Source organism: Copidosoma floridanum, unplaced genomic scaffold, assembly GCF_036245765.1.
Source record: "Copidosoma floridanum isolate Cflo_tuat_1 unplaced genomic scaffold, Cflo_Japanese_pri ptg000030l, whole genome shotgun sequence".
NCBI lineage: Eukaryota > Metazoa > Arthropoda > Insecta > Hymenoptera > Encyrtidae > Copidosoma > Copidosoma floridanum.
In genome coordinates, this window is record NW_028321907.1 from 8298854 (window position 1) to 8321704 (window position 22851).

General features: G+C 36.6%; 1 protein-coding gene across 1 annotated transcript in view; it reads right to left on the reverse strand.

The window, feature by feature from the left end:
- Positions 1-22851, reverse strand: part of LOC106639567 (Cyclic nucleotide-gated ion channel-like) — a 126654-nt gene that overhangs the window by 13785 nt on the left and 90018 nt on the right. Inside the window, exons 4-6 of the mRNA XM_089596431.1 lie at positions 21227-22111; positions 19183-19263; positions 1680-2010 (exon numbers count right to left, since the gene is read on the reverse strand). Coding sequence (XP_089452557.1) covers positions 1680-2010; positions 19183-19263; positions 21227-22111 — 1297 coding nt within the window. The remainder of the gene's footprint in view (positions 1-1679; positions 2011-19182; positions 19264-21226; positions 22112-22851) is intronic.

The window sequence follows — 22851 nt, forward strand, 5'->3', positions numbered from 1 at the left end:
CGATCATTAAAATAGTTGCATTGTTCAGTTGACGTTTTTCCGTAATTTCTTAGGATAGGGATTTTTTATTCAAAATATACAACAAAAATTAAGAATGTGCCTGGCATTGCATCAATAAAAATAAGCAGTAGATTAAAGAAATAGTCCGGCAAGCGAGCTATTCACGCAGTAGACGACGAGGGAAATAAAAAGTGAAACGTTGGTCGAATAAAATTTTCCAATCACGCGCCCAATAACATCGATCAAGCGTGTACATTGTAATATTTCTAGCACCTCATGCGCACACGGGAGGAACAAAGAAGGGAAAATATCGATTCACCGGTTTTCCCGATAATTTCGGCCTTATTAGCATACAAAGGTCATTGCTGCTATTAGAGAGCCATCAAACGCTCGGTACATTCAGAGGAGAGACATGCAAATTGCGCCCGGAGGAAAAAAAAAGTTTTCCGGCAGTAAAGTTGACAGTACTGGAAACGAGACCCGGATATTGCTGTAACTAAGTTTGATGTATTCCAACTTTAACTGCACTCGTGCCACTTTTTATTCTCCACGTTGACTTACTCCTGTATTTATTTTTTTCACCCATCCCTTCCAACGTGACAAAACTTTCGCCACTTTTTAAAACTCGGGCTATATGATTTGGTATTAGAGCTCCGTCTCGATGAGTCATCCCAACAAGGACAACAACGTACACGACTGTGAATAGTCATGGTATTAAATTGAATCCTAAATAAATAGATAACAACAAGGGACTTATACATCATCTTGAACAAAGTGACTGTAATCGGGGACAACAAATAGATGTAAAAAACAAAAGAGAAAGGAGGAATGAAAAAGTATGCAAACATACTTTTTTTTCGTCGAAAAGTTTGGTCATTTTCATTACATAAATATTTCATGCCTAAATGTACTCCAAAAGTGCCATAGATATGCCTCTGTTTTGAATAATTTTATTCCTGAAAAAAAAAAAAAAAAAAAAAACCTCATAGTTATTTTATTGTCATAAAGATTTATCAAAAATTATTTGGGAAAACTGAATCAAATGAGAGTTCAGTGCTTACCTTATTTGCAGGAGATGCAGCAAGGACATACATTTTTACTTTCACGATATACGTTTTTTTGTTTAAATTTATAATGCCAAAATAACTTTGAATTCAATGACAGTTGATCGATCAACCACACAAAAAAGAAAATCAACCTCTAAAAAGGATGCAAAAATATTCATGCAAAAATATACTCACTTACGCATGCTCCATTACCCTACCTCATCCGCAGCGAACTTTCGTTAACGTACACAAAGCGAACGCCACAGTGCGAGCATACGAGCACGATGCTTTATAATAATCAACGCTGAGATGCGTATATACGTATACTGGCACACTACCTACCGTAAAAACATAAAACGAGACGAGGCAAGCGTGCTACTGCCACCCCCATCATCATCATTATTGTTATTACTGTCATAATTATAATACTGCAAATTACCAGCCGACGAGGGTGTTTTTCCTCTTATTTTTCACTCGCAGTCTAAATATAGAGCCCAGCGTCACTTTTGTACCTCTTCTCTTATTATAACCCCCTCATCGTAATATTATACCAACCAACTAGGGAACGAGAGAGCCTACTCGCAAAAACTTTAGCTGTGCCCTCTTGAGAGGGACAGATGGCTTGGGACTCACCTGGAAGATGGTGACCTTCTTGAGCACAGCGAGATTGACGTGCAGGGCGAGCTCGGTCTTGAGCTTGTCGGGCAAGAGCCCGAGCGCGGTGTTGATGTCACCACCGCCTTGTATGCGCCCGCGCGACCAGCTGTAGTCGTACCAGCGCAGGACGCGCCTCTTCATGCCACCGGGCACCTTGTGGTGTCTCATGTAAGTCTTCGCGCCGTCGAGTAGCCGCTCAAACTCCAGCCGGTTGGCGTTGCGGTTCGTTATGACGTTGCCCACTTGGCCGACTATCGTCGCGAATATGAAGACGCCGATCAGGTAGCTGACGATCGTGAAGATGTATCTGGTGGAGCGCGCGGTTAATCGTGATGGAAGCAAAAAGAAAAAGAAGAAAAAAAGACTGGTCAGTCGTCGGGCCGGCTGCGTGGCTCGTTTGGGTCTAGTGCGCCGGCCGGGCTGTAGGGCGCCGAGAGACCCGGTCCCTCTCTCTTTTCGTCTCTGCTGTGGTTTTGGTTTAAGCTTTTTTTTATTTATTTACAGTTCTTTTTTTTGCATTACGATACGTGTATGTATATATATACATATATTTGCGTGTAAGGTGAGAGAGAGAGAGAGAGAGAGACGAAATGGACGAGCGGCCCCCGCCGGAGCCTTCCTCCTCCGATTTTGGTTCGTGTTTTTTTATTTTTTTTTTTCCCTTTGTTTACTCTGACGATTTTAGTTTTTTGCTTTTGACTTGTGCTTGGAAGTGATCTTTTTTTATACCGAGCTATTTTTAACGATTTTTTTTTGTATTGCGATCTTCTTTCTGTTCTTGCAAAATTTGAAAACGAGCATTGAATCTTTTTTAAATGGTGGTCTTTGTCTTTTTTTAAATTTTATTTCATTTTCATTTTTATTTTAACTATTATATTCAGACTGATATGTTTTTTCGATGCATGCAGAGGTAGGCAAATTTGTGAATTAATATTTTTAAAATTGTTTTGACATTGCAAAACATTAGAACTGGTAGTATAAATTTTTGAATTGTGAGTTAATTTTCTTAGGGGGTTGTATCACAAAAACAAAAAATTTAGGAATATAAAGATTTTGTTGGAAAATAGATTCATTTTAAATCACGCAGAAGCCATGTGTTGCGATACAACCCCTTACTCAATTACTAAAACAACATATTGTTTACGCATGACGACCCGCTTATTCTCATGCGTAAAATAAATATTATAAGTAATCGGGCATAAAACAAAGTATATTTGAATGGGTTTTTAATCAACTAATGAATTTAAAATCAAATGCTCAGTCAACATTTTACCTATCTCCAGATGAAAATAATGGTGCATGAGTGAAAAATTTAGGAAAATTTTATTATTTCTTTCCATGACTGTACAGTGCAGGAAATAGACATGGGATATTAGATAATTTTAAAAGTTAGCACATTAAATATATTACATTTTATATTTATTTAATTCTACTGATCTCTTCAACATTTTGCCGATGTACCCCTTACATAAGCACTCAGACATGCAGTGATTTTTTAATATGATTCAAATATTAAAGGTAAATCAAAAGTTTGGTTCTTAATTAATTACTTTTTTGTAAATCAATAATGGACGAAAAAGTAAAAACTTTAAATTCAAAAGAATAGTCTCTTACCTCAGGTGATAAAAAAAAAAAATTTTTTTCGAATTAACATTACGTTAATTTAAAGTTAGTAGAGATTTCATTTGCATAGAGATATTAGATATTATAACTCAGGAAAAATAATTGTACAAAGTTACTTCTACTTGTACGTTCTATAGTACATTACTTCTACAATCTTGTGCCACTAAAAAGTAAAAGATTTTACAACTTTGAAAACTCAATGTAGCGCTACATAAAAAGGTGTTGAAAAGATATATTTCAGATTTACTTAAAAAAAAAAAAAAAAAAAAAAAAAAAAAAAAAAAAAAAAAATGACTACGCGAGTATTCCTTTGAAAGGCCATTTCACTGAGATAAAAGTCAAAATGAAATATGCGTCCCGAGTAGCAGCAATGGAGAAAAAGAAAACTTTTTTACCAAGTCCAGGTATAACCTTTCCAGACACGTACTTATTCTCGCTCTCCACCATTCGGGTACTGAATCGCACATAAAGCTCATCGCGGCTCACGTACGTATCCATACACCTACATCACACAACTCTCAAGCTCTATCCTTCGTGGACCATTTCGTAGGTCAGCTACACGATACCCGGATCTGCTGCTGTTTTGCTGGTACTAGCCTTTTGGAGGAAGGAAACAATTGGGATGGGAATTCAAGAGCATGTCACAACGATGGCTTGAACGGTAGCTTTTGGCTCGTGGGTTATTTGCAGCTGCTTTTTGCAATTGGAACTTAAGCTGTGAATGAAATGAGATTGTGAGCTGGTCTATTCCCGAATAAAATAATATGTCTCCTGGTACTTTTTGCGAGTAATTGAAAATGTGAGTTTTAATAGTAATATAGGTTACCATAGGAAAAAAAAATATATATATGTTCGAGGAACCTAAAATGAGCTGAAATAAATGCCAAGTGCGAACTGTATTATCTACTTCCAATGAATAGGAGACGAAAAATGAAGCTGACTGCCAAGGTAATTTCTCAAAGCCGACAGATACTTGCAGATTCTTAACGTGGATCGAGAGTGAGAGTGTCACACATACACCCACACGTTGTCACGCGTACTTACATTTGGAGAGCAAGTGAGAAAAATCAGCAGCGGCACCATCGCTCTTCTCTACCGTTCTCCCTTCTTGCAACTGCACGAATGAGAGAAAATAAAGAATCACGTCACGGGATTTACTGTGCTCGCGGGAGGACGTGCCATTTCTCATTCTCATACACTTTTCTCCGATAAGCCTCTCGGTCGTTTACATCACGTAAATCTTCCAAAACAGTATCTTCGTAGATACTCGGGTTACGAGAAGAGCAGCGCGGTGATTCTCGTTTACAGTCCCTAAGCTACGTGCCGCTCCGTGAGCACTGACGCCATCGTCGCTCCTCCTTTTTTCGAGGCTTTTACTTAGTGTGTCCTTAGGGAAGCTCCGGAGCAAATAGTGTGGTTCAATATGATTTTAGAGACTTTATGCGGTTACAATAAGTAACTTTTATTAATGGTTATATATCCAGGTGAAAGAAAAATTTAATTTATAATTTGTGATAAAAAGTTTTTTAATGGCAAAAAACTATTTTTATTATTTTTTATTTTATTTTTTTTTTTATAAATTAAAAAAGTATTGGAGGGTTAAAATTTTTCATAAGTACGAATCAGAAACGTAAGGGACAGCTGTTGGGTTGGCAACTCACATGTTTAACAAACATTATATAATGCTATTGACAAATTCAGTAGTTTAGAAAAACTAGCTACAGTGCCTGCAGGTGTGTCTGACCAAACTCGGATATGCACTACTGATTTTTTTTGTCTGTGTCTTGCTATACGAATAAAAAACAAAAAAGGCAACTATTGGGTCGGTAAATTACATATGTAAAAAACATTATACAATGCAAAGGATAAATTCAGTAGTTTAGAAAAACTAGCTACAGTGCCTGCAGGTGTGTCTGACCAAACTCGGATATGCACTACTGATTTTTTTTGTTTGTGTCTTGCTATACGAATAAAAAACAAAAAAGGCAACTATTGGGTCGGTAAATTACATATGTAACAAACATTATACAATGCTAATGACAAATTTAGTAGGTTTGAAGGATCAGCTGTGTTGCCTGAAGCTACGTCTGCCCAAACTTGAACATGTACTACTGACTTTTTCGAATGTGTTTTCAGATACTACTCTTAAACTTTTAGTTAATTCTTCGATTTTATTCAATCAACAATTTATACTTTAATTTCATTTAACATACCACATGGCATAAGTGTAGCTGTAACCAGCAGCTGGTTTTGAGACTTTCTTATTATCATTCCGGAGATATGCTATCTGTACAATGTCACACGTTTTGATGTCATATCAATCATAGATTTTAAATATATGTTAGCTTGCAAATTGAGTATACGAAATATATAAAGAATACCATAATGTGAAACTTGATAAATTTATAACTTTTTGGATAAACATTTTTTTTTAACTCACAAGAAATTGTAACATTAAAGTAATCAAAATGTAAAAAAAATTTTAAGGATACTTTTTTATTCATTAAAAAAATTTTAATCGTCATCTTGGTCACTTTAAAAATTCACCCAAGTTTTCTTTCAAACGATTACCTGGCAAAGCGCATCAGAGAAAAAAAAATGCCAGTTCAACTACTAACACACCGGGTGTTTCTGATACTATACATTTTTTGGTCCCTTTTCCATGAACTACTTTCTTCAATCTTTTTCATGCCTCTGTTCGGGGCTATTTTCTTATACGAAACTCTTTTTTTGAAATGCCAGCCACACCAAGCTCGGGAAAACTGAACTACTACACTCTGCGCGACTCAAGTGCGCGTGCTTGGAAAATTTTCAAGAGAGAGTTGCTCGCAACGTAAGTGAGCAATCATTTTCAAGTGCGCCCTTGGATTTAGCGGTGAGGGTGAGATTTTTCATTACTCGGAAAATTCTTTGGGAAATTTCTCGAAACTAAATTAATTGTATTCTGTTAATTTGTTTTAATGAAATAATTTTATCCAATAAATGTAGCAGTACTATCAAATTTTACCGCTGTGCACAGTGACGTAAAATTAATAAATATGATTTCATTGACTAAAAGAATTGTATATTTTCAGATTGCCCATTATCTTATCTTTAACCATAAATAAAAAAACTCATTATTTACTCAAATTCCGGGAAATCCGACAAATAAACTTTATTCAATCGTGTCTTGAAGATTGTACTAAAGGTTTTAAATGATTTTACTAAAATTGCTGGAAAATCTTTGCGAAAAAAATTAATAATATACACAAAATCATACCAGTGTTATGTAAAGTAACTACCTGCGTCCAAATGGCTGGTACGTTGACGATAGAAAAAAAGGTTTTTTTTGCTACTGTACTTTCTTGCGTCACGTACGATCTACGATATATTCGACTGTCTGTTTAACGAAATCGAGAATCACTGTGCATAATAATTTCATTCAAACTGAATCAAGTGAGGTCACAGTTTTTTTTTCATAAAAATAGTCGCTACTGTTCTTCAAAGCCGTCGAATTGAAAAATATTCGTATTCAGTTTCAATAATAGAATTGATTAAAAACGTCCAAATGTTCGACGCTCATCATCCACCATAAATTTCAATAATTCCCGCTCCACACCCCACTCAGCAAAGAATCCGTCGAATAATGCAAACGACCTATTTCCCTTCGCCACCGTGTACATTCTAAAAACACGAGCAGCACGCAGCAAAGTCTCGTTTGCATAACAAGCGCAAAAACGACGAGACACAACGACGACGACGACGACGACGACGACGACGACGACGACTAATTGATTAATCCAGTATTAACGAGAACACCTTTATTCAAACGAGAGGCAGTGGCATGATATCGCGAAGCGGGGGACAGCTCGACGACAACAGCAGCCGTGGTCTTCGAAGTGCCTTTGGGTGAATTCAACCAATAATCGGGCAGTGAGCCACTAAGTTTCCGGAAGAAGGGGAAACTCTAGCTGGAGATTTTAGGTCCTCCTCGTTGTTGTCTTTAAAATGCTGGGGAAAGATGTTGCACGACCGAGGTGACAAATTGGCTTAATAGTGTCACGAATAATGCAGTGGGTGTTGTGCTCTACTAGGCCATTAATCGTCAAATATGGAATTGAGATAAGCTGGATTGCAACGTACAACGTGGCATTAATTATCATTCGGTGAAATCGACTCTTCGAGCAAAAACTCTTATTATTTTCATACTTGCAGATGTACAGCATGTTATGATCACGTGATCTCATTTTTATTATTTTTTGCATCAGCTTGAAAGATTTTTACTTTTCACTTTTCACATTTTTCCTTTGAACAGCCGAGTTACTTCTTTTCCTATGCTCGCGACAGTTTAATCAAAGTAACTTCTATTTTCCTTGAAGCGCCTCCTCGCCTACCTCGTCATCTTGTAAATGACATTTCTCGCTCGCTCAGCATCTTTTTCTTCATAGGACGTACTTTTCTTTTCTTCCTGGGTCACTCTCGTTTTTTCGCTGCATTAATTTCCATCCTCCTCGCATTATCCGGATCTTTATTGTCTTGATAACTTTTATGATATTCAACGACTACTTTGTCCCATTGTTTCTTCAAAACACAAAACAAAAAAGCTTCGTGGAAATTAATCCTTTTGTATTTGTTTGTATTTGTCAAGTCGTTACGAAAAATACAAGAATCTGTACTTTTATTAGAGATGTCAAATTATTTAACGTTTCACACGCAACTCCAACATCATTTCATGATGGTATTATTATCTACATCACGAAGAACTAATTACTTGGTGAGAGATTATTTTTAATTTTCAATCGTTTGAAATACCAAACTATCTGGAATAATCGAGATATTTTATAAAAAATACACTTGGAAAGTAATTTAACTGAAGGGAATCTAAGTGACTTTATGGATTAAGCAGCTCTTGAAAAAAAAAAAAAGTTATGAAAAATTCCTTATATTCGACAACCATTTGCTAAACTATTTTTCAACAAAGAAGACTATAATCATAACTGGAGTACCTTTTCTTCTGCAATCCGTGCACTCTCAAGGTGATCCCATTTTCTGCACCCGATCTCATCTTTTTAACTTTCTCTTTCGATTGGTCTATTTCCGAACCTCGAGAGAGATAAAATAAAAATCTGCCTCGCACAGCGTCATTCCCGCCCGACGACAAGAAAAGATGGAATATGATTACGCAGTGGCTCTACCCTTTTCCTCTTTGACTGTGAATTTTCATCTTCGTGATTGAGAGTAGCAACATTTTAATATTAATTTTTTGGTATTAAATCCTAAACTATAATTTCCTTGTTAGACCTCAGGCATTTACATTTATATGTATTTACCCAGGGTTTGTTCGGTTCACAAGATCGTTGAGATCTCCCTTACCGAAATCAACTAAAATTGTTTAAATAATTTAAAAATGTTTATCTTATACACTTAACAGTACCAATAATCTTGCAAAATAGTTCTGAAATTTAAGTCTAAAGGCATGGTGAGCGTGTAAATGTTTTGAATTTTATTTGTGAAAAGTGAAAGTTTGTACCAGTCAGATCGACAACTATAATTAACTATACTGAAAAATCATTTTTGTTCACAATAATTATTTTGACTCTCCACATTTATGTGAGCCTTTTTTTTATTTTAAAATGATAAAAGTCTGATGAAAACCGTAAAAGGAAGAATGAAAGGTTTCCTGTGACTTTACATATGAAGCAGCTTTGATTCAGCGCAAACAAGGGGACGAAAAAGAGACAAAAGTAGAGAAAAAGAACAAATTTCGGGCGACACGTAGGGATGTGAAATTTTCCGTCACATATATTATCTCTGGCTTTGGGGAAGATTTAAATTTGATCTTTTCTCTCGTCACATATATTTCACGTCAACCTGCATATGTAGAACGTGTAATAAATTTTTTTTTTTTTCAATTAGTGTAATTTTCGTCCAAAACGTACTTTTGTCGTGCATTTCCTGCCGAATATTTCGCAAGAAACTGATTTTAAAGGCTAAATTATGTTGATATGATTAAAAAACTTAAAAAATGTTGGTATAATCAGAACCTTTTAACCCGTTACTCTTTCAAATAAATGCATGAGATTTTAACACAGTCAGTTATAATGGTTGATCCAAAATGTAAATACTTTTGATCATTGAAACACAGTTTGTTTTTTTGTATAAATAAAGTATCTTTTTAATTAGTACATCTTTAGACTGGAAGCTAAAACTATTTCATGATTTAATTAACAGTACGAGATTTTTTGTATCATTTTATGAGCAATTCTAGATGATTTGTTGAGGAAGCCTAAATGATTTTATGGTCTAAATAATCTCATGATATTGTGATCATTATTCTAAAAAATATGATAAAATTACCTATCACCTTACTGCGTTCCCGATAAAGTTTGAAACGTCATTATGGCACAGTAATTTACAAGTCAAGTGCATTTCAGATAATCTGAAAGTAAAATTGTCAATGTCATTCGTGATGTCGTTTTAAAAATAACTATTGACGGTTTCCATTATTAATTTGTCGCTCAAATCCGTCAGTTTTAAATAAAAAATTAATTAAAAAATTTGTAATTCTTAAGGTATTGAAGACAAGTTATTGAAAAAGTGTATTTGCGAGCACTGTTGCATTAATAATTATATTTATATTCGTAAATGTGTTCATTAATGCTTTATGAGTCCAAGTCGAGAACATGAAAACTTTATCAATGCAAGGGAAATAAGCGATATTACAGCAAATAAGTGAAGTAAGTAGAGAAAAAAAAAAAAAAAAAAAAAAGTATTAAACAATGGCAAAGACAACACTCAAGTTTGTTTGAACAGGTGCCGACTCGAAATGTCTCGTTGATTGTTTGTCTAAGCCACCTCGGCAACAATGCTCTTGTAAAAGGTTGTGTTTCCAGAGGGTGAAAGACGGAAGCTTGTACAAAGGAGAAATTTGTCTTTCAATCGACGGAGGGAAAAAGGTAAATTTGCATTTAAATTACGAGTGAACTTTATCATATTTTATGGTTTCTGCTGTTGTTGTTTGGGTTAAAAAGTTTATAAACATTCCGCGAAAATGCAAAACTCAGTTTGAAGGTACAAATCATGGAAATGGATTTTCAGCGTAAAGAATAAAAGTATGTTTCTTTAAACTTCGATTACTTCAATTAAAGTAATAGTACTAATTTGTGGCAAATTTCAAAAATTAAACGCTGGTTATAAGAGGGGCTCATCAATTTTAATATTTCTTTTTTTCATCATATTTTGCTTTATTTAATTTAAGGGCAAAAAAATACATTTATGTTTAATTTAAAAAAAAAGTGAATAAAAAAGGTTGAAAATCTATATCATTTCAAGCTTTCTAAGTTTTGAGGACCTCGATAGTCAACATAAAAAGCTGATTTTTTTTTTAATTCTGGAGTTTTGCAGTTTCCGTGAAAGTTGCCCGGTACAAAATCATCAGGTACACGATATGAAAATGAAGCTACCTCCGAAATTCAAATTTACTAATTGTAAACTTTTTTTCACTTTCGAAACACTTTCATGTTCAAAAAAATCGACGATTCACGTGTGATGAAACTTTTTGCTTTTGTAAAAAGTCATTTAACCAATCAAATGAAAATTGATTAGAAAGTTTAAATTGGATACGATGCAATTTACCAATTTGCTTTTATCAACATAAATACAAGTAAAATATCATAACTTTATCTAATCCGATAACACACTGTAGTGGATCCGCGTGAGTTTTGCTAGTAAACCCAAAAAAAAAGACCAAAGCCACAGCAATCCTATTCTATACTACTTTTGCCACAAAGAGATAGAGAAAAGGGGTACATATTATTCTCGTTACAGTGGGTGAATTTCATTAAACGGCCTTCGATTTATCGCTGTCGAACTTTGTCACCGAACGAATCGATCAGTGCTCGACACACGATCTGTATTACACGTGAGCTGACGCGTTTAAAGCTTCGTTGCTTGTGACTACCTTCTTATGTATAGATATTTCTTATATATACATGCCATGTATATACATTCTACATATTGTTTGCCGATTAAGTTGACGGATTATCTGTCAGGATATATTATTAATATGTGTCGAACGTCGTGTTGCGCATATCATACCACGGAATTGATGTTATACCTATTAGGGGAGTGTGTTCACAATTTTTTTTCTACTTATGGATACAATGTATTTTTAAACCTTTTGCATTACGTATTACATGGTCTCAATAAAATAAAGAATAAAAAACTTTTTTTTAAGAGATTAAGTATAGATTGTGATTCCGTGTCAAGAACTTGAATTTTTTTTTTTAACTTTAAATTGTTATACATAAGTTACTTTTCAAGTTTAAAAAAAAAAAAAATGAATGGAAATGGTTGAAAAAAAACTGAATAGCTTTAGAAGAAACTGAATAGTTAAACATCAATTGTTTTTAAAAAGTATTATTATTATTATTTTTTTTTTTTTTCATCAAAATGCCGCTATTGCAAGCAGTGTGCACGTAACTTCTCGTCAATTTCCACGCAAATCAACTACCATCACCTCGAAATATCAACCCAGTTAATATTCCTGAAACCCGAGCTCTTGTTTTTTTGGCCCACGACACTCTCGGAAAGTACAAGCGTTTATTACACACACGCAATTAATTACTCATCGCGCGAAAGCTACGTAAACTCATTCATCACCCTCTCGGCGACAGAATTAAAAAGCTCTTAAAAAAAAAAACAAAAAAAAAAAAAAAAAAAACGCTCGAGCTCATTACACAGCTGCCTCCATCCAGAGCCAGGCGAAAGGAAAGTAAATCCGGTCTCGGCGACACGCAGTGGCCATCAGCCCTCGAGATCCTTAATTGCACGCGGCTCTGCTCAATCCTGTGCTTGTTAATCCCGCATTAGCGCGCGCGTCGTCACCTGCACGTGTGTACTCGTGACGCGCGAGCCACGATATTTTTAACGCCGCGCTCTGAACGGCCCATTCTCTGCTCTGCCGGTGGCTCACCTACTTTACCCCGGAACCACGTCTCGCGTTGGGATACACTGCATGTGTATGTGACAGGTCAAGAGACAGGAGAGGAAGGGTGCGTGGTAGTAGGACGAACTGAGCGTCTGTTTTGATGATTAATTCACGAGGCTCTTCCCTACAGTGTCAACGCGAGCGCTGCACCCAGTTTACCATATTGTGTATATTAATATGGATATGTTATTTGCAAGTACAGCTTGAAATTAAAAGCGCTAAAGGTGTGATAAAGAATGGCTTTCGGGTTGACCTCTTTCACCTACTGCTCTTTCTGTGACTCGGTATACTTGTATGTTTATCGTATGTGGTTGGCTTACATGGGGCTGGTCGGTGGACCACGAAAGATGAGATTCTGGGGTTTCGGTGACAGGATGCATACTCTTTTTTTTTTTCTTTTTTTGTTTTTTCTCTTTGTTACATATTCTCGATTTTATTTTATGTGCGGCTAAGTAGAACGAGTTGATGAATATAAATTGAGCAAAAATAGGTAATGCGTTTGAGTGGTTTTGCGAAAAGTCGTGGTTTAAAGTCCTTCGAAATTGGAAAAAAATTGTTTGAAGGATGAAAAATTTTATGGTCCACGTGTCCCCTGGAATATGAAAAAATGTACGAACGTGAAACAAATGTGGCGTGAGATAATTTTTTCAAATTGTTATTTTTTTTTTTTTTTTTAATTTTTAGAGAAACTTTTTTTCATTTTTCAATTTAAAACGATGTTATATTTTTTGGCTAGTTTAAAGAAACAAAAGTGGCATTTTTTTTTTCTACAATTTGAGGTGGAAAATTGGTAAAGTTATGAGTAATATCATTTTTTGAAACTTTACGAATTTTCGACACAAGATTACGGTAAGGCTTAGGAAAAAGTTTCTCCGGGAAAAAAAAATTTTCAACTTCCCTGACATTTGAGCGAAATACATAAAAAAACTTTAAAATACTCGCAGCAATTGTTTCACACGTCACCTTATTTCTCCATATTCTTGGAGACATGTACATAAGACAAAAATCTCTGCTCTGAAGGTGTATTACTATAAAAAAAATTTATACCTTTGGGAACCGTTTAAAATTTTAAATGTAATCACAAAATAGCAACAAAGTAATGCGGCCACTTCCGTATCGTCAAACAGCCCGTATTATCGCAAGTTTCATTAGGAACACAATAGGTAAATGTTGGCCAGAGAGAGTGGATTCGGTGCAACATCCGAAAAAATGTGGATAGCCGAAACGTGCGATCTAGTGTTTCGCGATGCCCGGAACTACATAGTACGTACACATCCGAAAGATACGTTTTCAGTAGATATACTCGATTTAGGTCAGACGTAGTGTTTTTGCATTCTGTGTACAAGGTATCTACAGCACTTGAGCCAAGCGAATGGAAGTCCACTTCTGCTGCACTTATTACGAATTCCCAGCCCGTGTTATTTGCTTCGGATCTCGTTGTTCTCGTTTTTACTTAACTTGTTTGAAATCACGGTTCTGATATATTGTCGTGTTTTTATTTCTTTATTTTTTTTTTTTTTTTATTAAAATTTACATCGCTTTCCACAAGCAGAAAAATTGCTGTCGTTATGACTGGAAATCAAAAGACTGACAAAAAACAAAGACGCAAACGGCAAATGGGATCCCAAGTCAAAATCTAAACTTGAGGCGTGCCACAATAGCACAATCGAGTGTGGCATCGTCGAAACAGACACGGGTCCGCCCAGCCAGCCGAGCGAAATTAATATTAGCCTCTTCCAGACATCAGAAAGAAACTAGCACTCGGCCATCGGTGATATTGCGTCTCAAGCGAATAGGGCATATTGCACTCGCTCCGTACCTACTTGAGGTTATCGCCGATGTACAGTCAAGTGCTGAAATCGAAATGGTGGAGGAGATGAAGCATCCTTCCGTGCATGACCGGAGACACTACCCGAAGAGGTGGGGGGATGAATTCTCCAGATATCGATTCTACCGAGCAACTTCGAACGCCCCCGAATATTATTTTTATTTTTATTTTTTTGTCTTCTTGGTGAAAGGAGCAGTTTTCGTTCTAACAAAGCTGGGGCTCGCTCTGTCGGAAATGAGGTTTTGAATCGAGTTGGGCAGGAGATGTCGAGTACCCATCAATGTTTTGATTCTATCTATGTATAATGTTTGTCACGTATATTCTATTACGGTTCACGCGAAGTTTTTTTTTTTTTTGGGCGTGGAATTATCCAAAAATGGTAAAAATATAACTACCGATGTATTTTTGAGGAATAGAGACAGTAGGCTGGAGGTGCTCGTAATTGGAGCAAAAAAGTGCTTGCTCGTCGATATTTTCAGAAATTAGATCGCGATCGAGAGACTTTTCGTTCCGAATTTCATTCCGAGTGCCTTTACATCAATTCAGACGCCGAAGACACGGTTCCTTACTCAATTTAAATTGGATTTAATGTACATTTCCAGATGTCATTAGGAAATATCGATTTTTCTTGACTGTTCTACAAATACTTCATCTCAATGGAATCACTTTGCAACTTTACCAGCACTTTTAATTTAATTGAAGGTGGTTTGGTGCTCCCGTGAATATTCCACCAATGATTATAAAAGTTCAGATAAATTTGGCAAGTCGCGAAACTGGGAGGAAAAATAAAAATTCGTTTTCAATGTTGATTGTTTGAAAAACAAGACGTAAACTACGTGAATCCTCTCGCTCTCTTTGCCGCTATGCAACGTTATAGGATGTACTCAAAAAGATTCAATTAAAATTTACGAGATTGGGAAAAGCCAGCGAGGCGGAAAACCTTCTTGGTATTTCGCTTACTCGTACCTTCAAGCAACTCTAAAAATACCGCCGTCATGTAACATCAAAACTATAGACAATTATCGCCTCTTCTTCGAATTCGTGTGAAAATAGACATCAGATAAACAGAAAACTAGAAAAAAAATCTTCCATCGACGCAGTTTAGCAAGATATCACAAAATCTCTCTTTTTCGATGGCTTGAAATCCAATCCTCCCTCGATACTCTATATGGTTGTATTTATCGCGCTCCCAGCCTGCATACGAATAGTCGCATGCTCGCTGAGATCTATCGCTTGACAAATAACCTTCGCCCTCCTCCTCCTTCGGTTTCAATCCGATATCGGCATGGGAGTCGCGTATCTCGCACGTCCTTCCTTCTCGACACACACGCATATATACTTATAATACAGCTGCAGTTTATTCTTTCTCGCTGATTTTAAAGTGGAGGGATGTAATCGCGTGAATAGACGTTGAGCCACAAAAAGATGGCAGTAAAGTGGCATTCATGTGTACATGTTTGCTTGCGTAAATTGATTGATATTAATCTCTTGAAATATAATTTTCATAGCGTTTTTATCGTTTGAAGGATCTTAGTAAGTAGTTTGAGACATTTAATTATTTTAGTACTAAATTAAAATACTTGTTGCATTTGGAAAAATCCGTACAAATGAATAAAGGATTGGATGGTAACGTTTTTTCAAGAGGATTTTATTTCTTTTACCATTCCTCATTCCTAGGCAACGTGAAAATATAAAAACATGAAATAAAATCCCTGTGATGTGATACTGGACTCGCAAATTATATGCCTTGTATGTAATAATTATAATACTTACGAATATCTAATGTTAGTAAGTTCAATGTTATTATGATAAATGCAAGCGAAATCCATTAATAATAAAATCTGCGGTTTAAACGGGTAAAAGTATTCTTTTTCTTGAAAAAAAAAAATCCCCCATTTCTTCTCTCAAGAAAATAGGCTCGTGCCAAACTTACCGACTTTTTAGAAAAATTTCAGAGAATCACACATTTCCCCAATTTTTCAACTACTTTTTTTTCATTCTTTCAACATCTACTTCCATGAATTTTCATCTATCCACTACACAAGATTGTCAAAATTTTCGAATAGAACGAAATACAGATGACAAAAAATCTGATTCGTGAAATATTGTTGCACAGATGGTGCACCATAATCTTCTAGCCTTTTTTTTCACAACCCCCTTGGAAAACCTCTCTGATAAAAATCTTCGAGTGAGTTTTCCTCACGTCCCGATCTTGCGTCTCAAATAATCTCACGATCTCATGGCCCATTGTCCTTACACTCGCTTCGGCAGGTTAATCCGCTGCATCAGTGGAGGTCGGATGTAAGTTCTCCCTGAAAAAGTTATCGAGGGATTGGCCGCAGAGAGCGTTTAATTTTGAACTTTCACAGCAACTTTCTTTTTGGCGTCCCCCTGCTCGTGACATTTGCCCTCTGTATAATTAAAGTGTCGTCTTGGAGTTTACATTTAATCCCAAACAGATGGGAGCAAAAAATCTAGTTACCACCTCAAACGAAACGTAACATCGGATTGAATTACCCGCCGTGACTTTGGCCTTATCGATCGGGCTGTAAGGCTGCTCTTGATTCGAACCATTGAATTGAGGAGCAAGTGAGAGTAGCTTGGTGCAAGGGACCATCGGCACTCATTTCTCACAATTTTTCGAACCGATAGGTCGAGAGAAGAGCGACAATGAGAATCGAGGCACGATAAAACGTAGGAGGGAAAAGAAAACCATCGGCAAGAGTCGATGGAGCAGATAAGAGAAAAAGGGAGAGAGAGGGGGGGGCGAAGAGACACACTGCCACTTTTCTCGCTCGTCCGCATTCCTCTTCTTACTCTGTTTTCTAATGGCCACAGCGATCCTCGGTCTCTCACCCACACGTTTTTCCCACCCCTCGCACAAACACTCACTATTTGGAGCTTCTTCCCTGAATACACATGTACATCCTTAGTTCCAACTATTTTCCTCCACCAACTGCGTCCATCCATCTCTTGGCTGTATTTCAACCAGCGACCTACTACTATTTCTTACTGACTTTTTCTTATCAACGTCCTCCCCCGTTCTCTCTCCCTCCCTCTCTCCCTCATCCTTTGCGTTGGGCACTATCTTTTATTGGGATTTTGATGGCCACGCTACCGCGATAACACACTAAGCTTACAAGAGGGATTGATTATTATCGAATTTATTCATACCAAAGACGTAAAAGGTCCCAATATGGTAGTACCTGTGAGAGAAATACACAAAATTTAATGAAAATGATAATCTCAACAGCAGTGACAATTTTACAAGTTGTGGATTAAATTTTACCAAGTGTCTAATTTGAGTATCGGTAAAGTGACAGAAAAACGCAAAAGAGGGAGAGAGAGAGAGAGAGAGACATATATTCAATACGCTGGGGTGAGAGAATTCTCGAGGCCACTGGGTCGCTGATGCTCTTTCGTTGTTTTTACGTTTATGCGTGTACACATATACGTGTGACCTGCATTTTGGGAACACGCAATTAATCGCTCAACACGCGTGAATAATTTGATCATCAGCGTAGATCTTCATTTTGCCAGGTACCGGACCCTATCTAAGAGTACATGTGTGTGTTACTCTAGCCCCGTAAGCTAAACAAGGAATGGTACGGCGCTAGTGCTCTTGATAATGTGATAAGTCGTCTTTGAGCTTGAATTTGTCGAGGTAAGTTAGATATCATATTTCACATTTGCATAAAAAATTGAGCTAACGTTCAAATGAGAAAACAAAAAGTGCTTACAAAATATACATACGTAAGATATTTTATGTAGGCAATCTGTTTCTTCTCCTTTGCATGGGGTATGCTAATCTATTGCCATTCGATCTACGGTTGGAATTGATGAGGCTAATATCAATCAATGTCTCTGTACATCTCTCCCTACATCTTCCATATTATAGTATGGTTATAGTAGAGTTAGAGTTGGAGAGGCACGGGTAAATTGATTGATTGATTTGAGCAAATTTATTTATGGACCAGCAGACTGTATGGCAAGATAATATTACCAAATAATTTGAAACACACGAATCGAAGCCGTTTCGAAGTAACTATAAGTTTTATCTATAGTGAGTTAAATAATTACGTAAAATAGGGGAAATATGAAATTGGGTATGTATCAAACGGACACATCGAGGTTCTGACTTTTACGTGAGGACAACTTTCATGTCTGGATACGTAAGAAAAACCAATTAAAGCATTAAACAAGTAAAAGTAACGTATCTCAAGTAATTCGGGGACAAGTCATCATTATCAACATTTTTGTTTTTCCAACCCAGGGCATGATGGCTTGTTGCAGGCGAACAACTGTGATATCACGAATCAATAAATTTTTCAATTAAATAATTGAAACGAATGAAATCAAAGGATCTTTAAAGATTTCACTTGATTTAACTTAAATTCATTCGTTCATTATCTGACACGCAATCAGTACTACTCAGTAGCTCGTATAGTATGAAATATCTCCACGCACATCCGCCTGATTCTGCAGGCACGCGTGACCCGTAAAAACTATTCGTGATTTTTTTTGTGGAAGTTTAAAGACTTTTTAAAAAAAATTTCGTAGCTCAATCACTGTACGTGTGGTTATCATTAGTTAACGAATAAAGTAATTGTTTGTATATCTCATTGTTCGTAAGAAAAAGGTTTGTATCAAATCATGCCAAGAGAGCTAAAATGAGTCTCTAAGGCCTCAAAAGCTTTCATAAAAAAAAAAACTAACAATAATATATAAAAAAAAAATAATAATGTCAAAAGGAAGAGATCAGTAGAATAGGGCTGCAACTATACTTCATTTTTTCCAGTACTTTTAATGTTGGTACAGAAATTAAAACATGTTCAAGCAACTTAATTAAACATATCTTGATATATTTTATTTAATAAATTTGTTTATTTACGTCCAACCGTTTGACCAGATCATCTGAAACACGTGTTTTTTTCCTTTTGTTTTATCATACAAGTTTAGGAAGGAACAAAAAAAGCAATCGTCAAGCATGTATTCGTGGTTATGGTTTTGAGGACTATTATCATTTTCAATTATAATTTTTTTTAGAACGATACAGATACCCTCCGTCATGTTTGAACTGCAGGAGCCGGGACAGTCGGCCGCGACGAGCGAGGCTCCGGGGATTGCCGCCCGCTACAGCTCTGCCAACACAACAACAACACTCCGCTCACGATTTCTAATTCCCATATTTGTGCATCTTACTATTTTTTTTTTTTTTTTTTTTTTTTTTTTTCGTTTAATGAGATACTTAAGAGACAATGGAACACGTAAACTTTTTCCGAATATCTTTTTACGTCACTTGTTTAAAACCAATGAAGGTCAACATGATATTGCTCTGACTATTTCAATGTATGATAGTAATGGATACTAAGACAACGATTTTTATGCACTTTTCTGATCTACGAATCTTAACTGAAAAAATATAAATAAACACTGCTCCATACGTTGTATTTTATTTAATTTTAGAGTAACTGTAACCATTTGTTACCTTTTCTTCTTTTTCATTTTAAAATATTGCCATTGATGCAGAAAATTAAAAATTATTCAAACGCATTTTCAAAAAACAAAGTTATTACAAAATACGATTATACCCTTGTCAAAAGAGCCTCTCGAATTACTCGAATTTTGACTTGAACTACAGCATCCACGTATCTGAGGTATAGTTTCGAATTAATCATCTCTGCGAGTATTTCATGCGTGTCTTATATAAATCTGGAGGGAGGAATTTTCGCACAAGTACGGGTCATACTGTTAAAGAAACACTTTGCAAACATTTTGAAATATCTTACCATTTTATTTTTATTATTTGTGTAGAGTATACTGTTGCTATTGAAAATTCACTTTTCCACAATAATACGTACTTTACTAAACAGGGACGATAAAAATGGTTCGAGTGCCAAATGGTAAAAAAAACCATTAGCTAAACGAACAAAAATATTTCCTACTGGTAATCATTGATATTTAAATAGAGAAAGTAAAATTTTTTCATGGGATTAAAACAACGATAAAAGCCTGATTTATACAAAATTCAAGTGGTTCGTGGTAACTTTAACGTTCAATTACACTTCCAAATTGAAAACGTGACTGTGGCTCCAATGGCTTTTAGAGTCCAATATAAAAGCACATCTATTCAATTTCGAAATCTCTTATTATGTACAACAACAAAACTAAATAAAATTTTGGTCCTGCGTTCACTTATTACAATTGCTTATTTACATTTAGTAGATTTTTAAGCTGTTAAATACGTATTTAGGCGTGTATGTACAAAAAGCCCAATAAAAGTCATCTGTTCATTCTCATTTACGTCAAAGATAAAAAGAAAAAAGAGAAGGGAGAAAATGGTATCAAGAAATATTGAAAAGTTCGAAAAAAAACATTACTGTCGTGACTTTAAAAGAACCTAAATATTTTACGAGGATACTATTGTAGTTAAGTACAAATTTAGACAAATTAATAGTACATCGAAGCCGTACAACATTACGAAAAAAACTTGCGAAATGCTGTTTTTTACTCTAAAAGTCTCGTCTGTCAGCAGCGTAACATGTAACACGTAAACGTTTACAACTCATAATGTAACAACACCCCTTTCATTTTTTTTTTTTTTTTTTTTTTCTTTCGCCTTTATTTGAATATATTCCATTCCCTCTTAAGTTTCACATTGTACGTTCCACGACATATTACAGGACAAATTTAAAAATAATGACAACAACGACGACAACAAAGTAATTTATAAACATGGTGTGTGGACATTGAATAACCAAAGTTGGACCAATGATCATTTTCGACTCTTATGTCGACAAGTATTGTACTTATTACACTGAATGTAATAAACAAAAAAAAAAAAAAAAAGAAGAAAAAAATATTGGGACATAAAAACAACTCAAACAATCATAAGATATCATTTACAAAAGAGGTTGACTTGACAATTTCGCTCTTTTATGCAGCCCAAAGCTGTTCCGAGCGACTCGGGGGGACGAATACGTAGATATACATATGTTTGTCCCGATTGAAGTTGCCGAGATCAGCTTGGGCAGGAGTAAGAGCACGAGTAAACATGAGTTGAAACGAAAAAAAAAAAAAAAAAAAAAAAAAAAAAACACTCACTCGGCGTTGGTCTCCGGTGTAGGCAGGTCACCGATGGTGGTGAGCGTGAGGGTCGACCAGTATAGCGAGCCGAGGTACTTGCGCGTGAGGGTCGCGTACTCGCCGGGCCTGTACGGATAGACCCAGTCCCCGTGAAAGCCCTCAGCCTCGCTGAGCAGGTAGTAAAAACAACCGAACCAGTGGGCCAGTATCAACAGTATGTGTATGAGGTTGATGACCCGCCAAAGGTTGGGGTACACGGTGCGCGACTCCACCATGTAGTAGTAGTTGTAGACCCGGTAGACCTTGAGAAACCTGGGAAACCGGAGTATGGGGTTGCTGCCGAGGTTGACCTGGAGGAGGTCGAGGGGCAGGAGGGCGAAGAGGTCGAGGGCGAACGACTTGGAGCGGAAGTAATGGCCGGCGAGTTTCTTGCTGTTGTAGACCATGAGGCCCTGTTCGAGGTAACCCGTGCGAAACTGGACCCCAACGTCGAGGGCGAACACGAGGTCGGTGAAGCCGTCGCAGCTGAGCCAGACCGCGGGCGCGGCCTCCTGGAGCTCGGGCATGCTCTGGCGCACTATGAGGGTCCAGAGGTTGTAGAGGACGCAGCCCGAGAGGAGCATCAGCCAGTAGTAGTAAAAGTTCTCGTCGGGGTTGACCACGGTCTTGGGGGGTTTTTGGGGCCGGCGGGGTCTGCGGTGGCGGCGGCTCGAGCTCTTTTCGTCCGATTGGTCGCCCTCGCCCGTGTCTATCGTCTCCTGGCTCTCGGGTATCTGGCGCGTCGAGAAGCGCTTGAGGAACGAGTCCTCGCGCTTGAGCGGCGGCTTCTTCTGGATCGTCGAGATTGCAGAGGACAGCTGGACGGTTGTGCGTAATTTCATCCACCGCTGGTTGCTTTTTGTTCTGCAAAATTTACGGACCATTAATTTAAGCTGTGCCAAAATTTTTTTTTTTTTTTTTTTTTTTTTTTTAGTTATCAGGACCATTGTTTGCAGCTCTATGGCACGTGCAAGCCGTGATCGGTCAGTTATTTCAGACCATACGGGGTGCCGTGTACTGGACACGGGGTATCGTTTGCTTGATTTAGCTACATTATTCATACCATGATTTTTCTTCCATTCAGATTTATAGTAGACAAGATTGTACATTATTGATGTAGATATATATACGTAGGAAAGATTATACAAGAATAGTATGTAGTAAGTACGTAGACACAGCACAGCTTGCAATGCATTTCGTAACAGTAGTGTGAAATTTTGACAACAAAGTGAAAAAATAGTATATACGAAGGATCATCATCTTTGGTTGAGATGTAAATTTATATGCAATTTCGGGTTGTCCGTATTTCTGGATTTTTTCATATTGCATTTTCGTGACATCATCTAAAAATTCACACATTTAACAGTTTTTAAGGGCAATCAAAATTAGTTAACATACAAATCGTTGGCTCAGAGGATAAAGGCCACAGTTTAAATTAGCTCTAAACCTTTTTCCTTTCATTCAATGATGATTACTTATCAATAATAAATTATTACAATAGTATTTTTTTATTTTCACGTCATTTCTCGCACTAATTATTTGCAAGACATCTACCAACTAAATTTGAATTCAAAATTTGGGGGTAATATTTTTAAAATTTTTCA